Source organism: Gossypium hirsutum, chromosome A03 (genome assembly GCF_007990345.1).
Source record: "Gossypium hirsutum isolate 1008001.06 chromosome A03, Gossypium_hirsutum_v2.1, whole genome shotgun sequence".
Lineage (NCBI taxonomy): Eukaryota > Viridiplantae > Streptophyta > Magnoliopsida > Malvales > Malvaceae > Gossypium > Gossypium hirsutum.
This window is the reverse complement of record NC_053426.1, coordinates 16,207,012-16,216,314: the sequence shown is the minus strand read 5'-3', so window position 1 is coordinate 16,216,314 and position 9,303 is coordinate 16,207,012. Positions and strand designations below refer to the sequence as shown.

Sequence of the window (9,303 nt, the reverse complement as noted above, 5' to 3'; positions counted from 1 at the left end):
ACATGTCATTTGTATCCTTTGAATTTCTGAGGTTCAAACGAGACTCGATAATCATCAGATATGTGATCATAATTACACATGGCAATTTGTAAAAATCACACACAACAATATTCAATTTAAAACATTTAAATATACAATTTAGTTACACGAACTTATCTCGATAAGTTTTCGTAAATACGAAGGCTACTAATCCGATTCTTTTTCTTTGCCTCGATCTAACTCCATATTAGGTCTATCCAAATCTACACAAATGAATTTAACTCAATTTAATATAATTCATATTCAATTTAATCCAACACACATCTTTGGAAAAATTACTATTTTGCCCCATACTTTTAGTTAACTACAATTTAGTCCCTAGGCTCAATAAATGAAATTCATAAAATTAAATCCTTATTCAATCCTAGCCAATTTTCATACATATCAATAGCAGCCCATGTATTTACAACATTTAGAATTTTTCCATAAATTTTTCATCTTTTCAGTTTAGTCCCTAATTGACAATTTCATCAAAATTCTCTTTACAAAAGTTGTTTACCTAACAACAACCTTTCATTTTCTACCATAAAACTTCAAAGTTCAACTATAATCATTCATGGAAAAACCCTATTACTTTAACATTTTGCAAATTAATCCTCAAGATTGCTAGATTAAGCTATTACGATATCGGAAACATAAAAATCATTAAAAACGGGACAAGAATACGTACCCAAATGAGCAAAATAATCTTGCTAAAACTCAAGCTTCCATGGCTAAGGTTTCCATGTTTTTTGATGAAAGATGATGAGAATAGATGATAATAATTATTTTATTTATTTATCATCATTATTTTATTAACTTTCCAAAATTAACCTTACTAATTTATTAAATCTCCAATGATGAATAATTATTCTTATCTACTAACTACTCTAAATGGTCTATTTGCCATAATAGGACCTCCAATTTAAAATTGTATAGCTATTTAATATCTTATGCTATTACAATTCAACTTTTGCACTTTATGCAATTTGGTTCTTTTTATCAAGTTAGGCACGTAAACGGTAAAATTTCTTAACGAAATTTTTATGCGATATTTATATCATACTGTAAACCATAAATTAATATTAAAATAAATTGCTTTCCAACGTCATATTAGTGGTTCCAAAACCACTGTTCTGATTTCACTGAAAATGGGCTGTTACAATTTCCCTAACATTAGGAGTTTACCTTTTATCCTTAAGCCTGAAATGCTTTTCTTGAAACTAACTAAGAAGTAAGAACACTTGTTTCATTTTTGTAGGTCTCTAAATCATACCAATCATATGTTTTATATGCTCTTCCAAGCTTATATCTTGTGCTAGCTGGGAATCGTGGCACAAGATTTCCTTCATTGAATGATGTTAAGACATGTTCTTCCTCAAAGAATCTACAAATCTACCTTGGGAACTTCGATGTTGTTGAGTGATTGAAATTGTAGCCTACATCGATAGAGGTCAATTAGCTAGTGAAGGAAGCCTTGATAAATGTCGCCTTAGAAACTGAAAATAACAGAGTAAATGCATAAATAGAACTTTACCTCTTGGATGCTTTGGTCTAATTCAAATTGCTTTCCACTCACTGCTTTCAGTAATTTAAGTTAATTTGGGTAAATTACACCAACAGTCACTTAGGTTTCATTTCAGTCACTTAACTTTTGAAAAATAATAAAATAGTCACTAACGTTATAAAAAAGTGACAAAACAGTCTCTAATTAACAATTTCTGTTAGTGTCTTAACGAGACCGCTGATGTGGCAAGTTTACTAGCTAATGTGGCCAGTTAACTTACCACGTTGGATGTCCACATTGGAAACCCACCCAATTTAAGAAGAAATTAAAAAAACCCTAAAAAACCTTAACAGAGAAGAAGAAGAAGAAGAAGAAGAAGAGATTGTAAAAAAAAAATTCTTAGTTGCCTAATTTGGCGGAGTCTGATTCTTTGCCATTGAAACACCATGTCTTTTCTCTTCTTCTTCTTCTTCTTCTTCTTCTTCTTCTTCTTCTTCTTCTTCTTCTTCTTCTTCTTCTTCTTCTTCTTTTTCTTGGCTTTCTTCCTTTGTAACCTTATTCTATTTTTGGTAGGGCCTTGTGGTTTTTCTCGATTGGGATGTGGTTTACTGTTCGAATCCCACGTAACCAAGAGGCGGCTACAAAAGTGCATTGGAGCGCCTTTTCTTCAAGATCAATGACATGATTCAGGTTGTTGAAGCTCCTAACTCCGCACAAAATAAAGTCTCCTTCTCTATTTTTGGGTTTTTTTTATGGAGAGTCTCCTTGAAAGGTAAGGTCACTCCCACTCTACGTTAACCTCACTATTCATCATTTGATATAATGTTGGTATGTTAATCTTTAACTAGCAGTACCATGTTGCCACATTGTAATTTTATGACTAATAACCAAAATTAACTTATGGGTTGGTTCATGCATTAACATCTAGAATCCCATTTATTTATCTTTTCTGTGAAACTCAATTAATGTGATGTGAAATTGTGGACGTCATCTTCACTGATACATGTTCCTTCATGCATTGTGCAAGAAAGCTGAAGGTCTTGGATCATCAATGGATTCAAGTCATTTTTGAGCCACCTGAACTCTTTATACTGAACTTTTTCATGCATAATTTGTTGTCCATTGCATCTATTTCAGTACAACCATTGGTTATTTTATAGAAGGAAGGCTCATGATTCTTTCCTCTGAATTTTTAGTATCAAATATCAAATATAAGGTACAATGTATCAAGTGGAGAACGTTACCCTATACCAGACAAATCAGCTCCAGTTTACATCACTATCGGAGATGGTAGAAATCAAGAACTTCTAGCTGGAAGGTTAGTTTGATGGCATGTTGCAATAAACACAAGAATGATATCTAGCTACTTGTTACACAATTAGTACTGGTGAGTACAATCAACCTTAATCTGCATAACTGTATGTTAGATGAAGAAGCATCAAAGTCTGCAGTGAAACAACTAATGATCATTTCCAATAATTTTGCTGAAATTACCCAATTGCACGAAGCATTTTTAGAGTGTTTGCATGATATTATTAGCAAACTTTTTAAAACAAAATATGCAATGAATGGTATATGTTGTTGGAGAATTGATTTACTTGAAGATATAGTTGTGTTTTGTTGCAGGTCAAACAATCTGGGATAAAGAAAACTGAAGAAGCATCATTTGAGTAGCGTGTTTAAGCGTATTGCTTCTTATTGAGAAGATGAACTTTCGACTAAAGCATTTCATTTTTGGTACAGATTTGGTTGATTAAATTTCAGTAAGAAGATAAAAATGCCAAATTTAATCAAATCGAGTAAGCAAAGATGCAAATTCCTTAACATAAAGCTTCCCTTTAGCGTATCATTTTCTTCGAACTCATGCTCTTTTTTGGTTAAACCATATGACCCCGTCAATAATGGTGGAAGGTTATAGAGGAAAAGAGCCAAGAGGAAGAAGAATAAGAGCAAAGACATGGTGTTTCAATGGCAAAGAATCAGACCCCACCAAATTAGGCAAAGAATCCTTTTTTTTTACAGTCTCTTCTTCTTCTTCTTCTCCTACTCCTTTTTCTTCTTCTTTTTCTCTGTTAAGGGGGTTTTTTTAGGTTTTTTTTTTCAATTTCTTCTTAAATTGGTGGGTTTCCACTATGTACATCCAACGTGGCAAATTAACTAACTACATCAGTAGTTAAACTTTCCACATCAGCTTTCTCGTTAAGGCACTAACAGAAACTATTAATTAATGACTATTTTGTCACTTTTTTATAATATTAGTGACTATTTTGTTATTTTTCAAAAGTTGAGTGATTGAAATGAAACCTAAGTGACTGTTTTGTTAGCTACCCCATAGTTGAGTGACTGTTGGTGTAATTTACCCTTTAAGTTTTAACCAGAGTTTGAAAATGGATTAAGGAAAATAGTTACAGTATACAGGAAAACAACATCTTTTATAACTAAGAATTTTATGACTTTAACATTTGCCCATTTCTAATCAATTCCCTGTTTTTCCCATTAAAATGAGCAAATGTTTTTCTCATGTAATATAATAAATCATCATTTGAGAACTCTGATGATTACGGAAGAAGAGGGCGAGGGCGACGAGAGAGAGGATGACGATGGGCGGAGATGAGGATAATGTGTCGATGGTGGGACAAGGGTGAGAGAGAGAGAGTCTGGTACATGCAGGGAGGATATGTGGCGATGAAAAAGGAAATGAGGGAAAGCTGTAAAAGAAAGAAGAAAAGAGACTGTCAAATATGGATGAAAAAAGAATAAAAAGCAAAGAGATGGTCAAAGTCAAACTATAAAAAGAAAAACTTACATTAGCATGATGTTAAATAAAAAGCAAGGTTCTTAAGCATAGATACAATTTTGCTACATCTTCAAATTTTAATGACATGAAATTATTATTATACACTTATTATTTTATGGACTCTTCCTACCATATTATTCATAGTTCATTTCTAATTATTTAATGATATTTTAACAATTTTTCCATATCATTGAGACATAATTGAACAAAATAAAAAAAATATTAACTTATGGAAAAAATTATTAAAATTTGTAAAAGAAGAAAAGATGTTTATTTACAATTTTAAAAATTAATTATTTTAAATAATTTAATTAAAGTTAAATTAAGTTGGAGAATATATTAAATATAGATGAGTGTATAATAATACTTTATTATCTTTAAAATTTAAAGACATGACATTATTTATTGATGCCTAAAAACTATACTTTTTAGGATGATCCTAATATAATTTATTCCCTAAAAAATTATTTACACGACTACAATTTGTTAAAATTCAAACCTTCATAAATTCAAACTGCAACTAATGGTTAGTGATTAAATCGAAAAAATTAATTATTGAATGATCAAAATAGAATAAAACTAATAGTTTAGTGATATTTTTGTACTTTACCCTAAATTTTTTAACTTGCTAACCTCGTCAATTATAATGGATTATTAATTACTAGGTAAACTAAATCTAGGTTCACTAAATTATTGAGAAAGTTTATGTTTTAGTCAATTTTAAAAAGTTACAAAATGATAATTGAATTATTTAAAAATTTTAATTTAAATTACTGAGCTGTTAAAAATCGCTATTGTATGACATTCTTTGTTTGCACCGCATGCATCAATTGAAAGTTATCCTTCCCTTTCTTTCCTATAGTTTATTTTTTTTATGAAATAACTTTGAGCTTTATGAATCTGCAAACCAAAATTTAAATAATTTTTTCTCTAGTTTTCGACATTGACTGTTAAATCGACTTGAATTTAATATATTTTTTTCTACTCATTGATGGGTACTAATTTACTGGATCAATTATCAAATTATCGCTTAAAGCCTGCTAGCGAGACCTTATAAACACCTTAACAACTTAATAACTTAAATAAAAACTTTTAAATAATGTAATGAATTTTTTTTTTATGTAAAATAGTCACACTCATGTTGCGAGTGAAAGTAATATGCATACAGACACATACATGCATTCATACAAAAATTATTCGTTAAATAAACAGTAGGTGAATCGATAAAGGTTTTTTTGTACAATTTTTCATCAATCGAATACAACAATTGGATTCTTAGCTTTCTATGTAACACTAATGGTATAATTAATTAATTAATTTTAAATTATATTTATCATAATCAAAATATTATCTATAACATAAAATTAAAAGTTAAAGAACCATTATAAAAAATAAAATACAAATTTTCAAATAAAATATATTAACAAAACGAATATCTTTAGACTCTTAAAGAGTTCTAGTCATATAATTATGCAAATTTGATTCTTAGCCATCCCAAGTCGAGCTCCCAGGAAAGAGCAACATCCAAAATTTTTTACATAAATTTGAACTAAATTTGGGTTTTACAAATTTAATTATTTAATGTTTATGGATTTGGGTTGGTGTATATTATATATTATTACATTTTGAGTTTTGAGTGTTGTATTTATTTGAGATTGGGCTTAGAGAGTTCATTTAGCTTAGGTATAATATATTTTTGGATTTGTATAATATTTTTAAAATATATAAATTTAATAGTGTAATATGTTTTAATCGATATCCCTAATTTATTCAAAATCAAAATTGATTTAACTAAATTGGAGTGATTCGGACAATTAAGTAGTTTTAATAGATTTTTGCTCACTCATAAAATCATATATTAGAGTTCTAGGATTTACATTTTTCTACAAATAATGTATTTTCAATATTAAAATTTAATAACAAAAAATAAAAATAATTTCTGAATCGACGAAATACTTTCATTAAAAGGTATCTTTTATCAGATAATTGGATTCATTTGTATACTAATGGTGGTGTTAATTTATCTACAAGATATGCATCCACTGAGGAATGGATTATAGGATTTAACCACTTGGGAAAATGTCATGTCTTTGATACCAAATTATGGGGTATTTTGAATGGTCTTATCTTATTAAAAGAACCGGAGTTGGAGAGAATTTTGATCCATACAAATAACCTTGAGGTGGTCCAAGCAATAAAAAGGAACTCTTCAACCAGTTCAATCTTTTCGCTTATTAGGCAAATCCAAAAGTTGTTAGAGTTTTGGGAGATTAAACACATTTCAAGGAAGACTAATTGTGTTATTGACAAGATTGCCAAGATGATCTCTACCATATGGTGGGAGTTAATGTGTTGATAACAGCTCCTGTGGAATTATTAGAAGCCATTGATAGTGAGAAATCTAATAGTATATTTGATATTGTAAACCTAGTTTAAGTTATTTTGTTTTTTGGTTTTTTTTTAAAAAATCAATTGGAATATGGTAATATAATAAATAATAAATGATTTTTTATTGGTTTGAAAATTATGTATAGATTAATTACTTGCACTTTAAATTACAGTGTACAATAGCTACAAATAAAAAAAAATAGTAGTTGTAAAATTCATATAATCATAAGTGTTACTGATATTATAAGTCCTTTTAGTTATGTAATATAAATTAATTGTTATACATTTACATAAAAAAAATTCTTCAAAATAAAAATATCTATAATTTATTTTGTCAAAAACCATATTTATAACTCATATAATATCAAAAATTATTTGAAATTATTTAGACTGTCTACTCACAATTTGAAAAAGAAAAATATAAACTTAGAGAGAAATCACAATTTTAAACAACATGAATTCAATTACAAATCAATCCAACATGACCCCGTTTGAATGAACTTATTTATCACCTTAGTATATGTGATACCATATTCAACCTGTTTAAATCTGCATGTTCTTTTCTGTCTCCCCGACCTCTTCCATTTTCAGACATCATACTACGACATTAACCCCGATTTATATTCATACTTTTGACTTCTTAAAAAAAAGTATTTATTTATACACTCTATTTAAAAAAATATATTTATCAAAAAATGCTTCAGAAGACTGTAACTACCTTTTTCAATAATATTCCAACTTACCCTGCACCCTTTGTCAGATTAATCTTTTTTAGGCGAGAGATATCAGATGAAATCTACGTTTAATATTTGATTCATTCATTCCCTTTAAAGTAACTAGAAAACTAAAACCCTATCTCAAAATGCATCGAATGTATTGAAAAGTGGGAAAAGGCCAATCCTAAGCTCCATCTGTCTATGCAAACTGCAAACATACAGAGAGTTAAGCACATGAGAACTGAAGAAGTGCCATAAAACCATCTACAATAATAATAAATACATCAAAATATGACTACTTTGAGTTCCTTTTCAAATGCTTTTTGCATCTCAAAACCAAACACTCCAGATCCAGTCGGAAACAAACAAAGAAAGAAAATAAAAACAGGCAAGCTCCCATAAAATATTTACAATTTAAAAGGAAAGTCGATGTGAACAGTAAGCTCAGTGATGCAATAGAAGGATTTATTTATTTTTTATAATTTCACCGCCCCAAGCAAAGAGCAGCGTTGATATCGAGCCTCCATGCAAATCCACCGCCGTCCATTCGCCAAACGTCACAAGGCAGCGTCAAGGAACTCCGCTCCTTCCCGCACGTGTATTGCACCCTTACCTTGCATGTAAACGCCGGGTACGTTCTCATCATCGGCATCCTTTCCTTCATCACCAACCACACCATCGTTTCCCCTCCAACCATTTCCTTATACGCCCCATTTGTCCACGTTACCCTCCCCAACCCATCCGAAATAAACCCCGGACACGTGTCCCTCCCGAGATTCACCTTCTTTTCCTCGTCTGTACTCCCTAGCCCATCCCCACTCACCCATGTCTCTGTCACGCATTCCACCGTCACGCACGACCCCACTCTCACCGTCTGCCCTCCCATAAACACCGCCTGATCTGCTGACCGTACACCACCACCACCGAGAAAACCCTCCTTTTTATCACCAGCTTCACCGAAGCTTAACCAAAACGGCATCATCTTTTGGACTACTCCATCCTTTTGCTGCTTCAGAATAGACTCTTCTTTGCAGTCAGGGGTTTCAGGGAGAAGTGGCAAAGTAACCCTCTTCTCTTCGTTCAAAACCCTTCTTTTCTTGTTGCACCTCTTTGTATTACTCATAGTGTTACTTTCTTTAAAGTGTCTTCTTTTTCCTCTCCCCGACTTAGAGCAAAATTCACTACCTCCCTGTGGGGAAACCGATCCACCCGTCGCCGGTTTCGGAGCGATCGGTCGGAACCGTAGCATTATCCGGTGCACTTTCGACATATCATAGACCCCATGGCCAGAAGATGCATATCTCGCTATGCAACACCCTCCTCTGCCTTCCATTTTTTTTCTCTCCAGAAATCTCTTCTTTTCTTTTTCACTCTGCCTTCCTTAAAAAAAAAAAAAAATCTCTCTTTCCCGTGCGTGTCCAGAGACGCTACGATGCGGACGCACTCCATGTTTGGAATAGGAGTGTTGAGATTTATAAGGAGAATGAAAGGGACACGTGTGAGGTTCAACACGTGTGTGAACAGTGAGACGAACAGCGCAGAAAAAGGATTGGTGGAGAAATGAAACGTGGCGAAATCCAGAAAAGTTAGGCGGGGCCGAGAGTACGGAAAAATGGTCTCGAGTGGACCCCAGAAGAGAGCCAATGGGAAGGGGAGGAGTGTCCCTGGTACCGGCGCCAATAGGAGGCACGTCGATCTCGGTGTTCGCGTTGAACTGCTTAGTTGTCGATTGTGAGAGATAAAAGCACAACACGTGGACCAATGAGAATGGGATAGAGATCTAAAGGGTAGGGCGTTTCGGGTTTCCATAAATAGAAGGGGAGATGGGCGCCACGTGGATGGTCGGATTATGACGCAAATATCGGTTTTGATTGGGA

The 9,303-nt window shown here is 32.3% G+C and overlaps 1 protein-coding gene across 1 annotated transcript; it reads right to left on the bottom strand.

The window, feature by feature from the left end:
- Nucleotides 1-7,652: 7,652 nt before the first annotated feature.
- On the bottom strand, nucleotides 7,653-8,886 carry LOC107886262 (uncharacterized). The gene has a single exon (XM_016810160.2). It carries the CDS (start codon nucleotides 8,757-8,759, stop codon nucleotides 7,911-7,913), a length of 849 nt encoding a protein of 282 aa, XP_016665649.1. The 5' UTR covers nucleotides 8,760-8,886; the 3' UTR covers nucleotides 7,653-7,910.
- Between the last annotated feature and the right edge of the window lie 417 nt (nucleotides 8,887-9,303).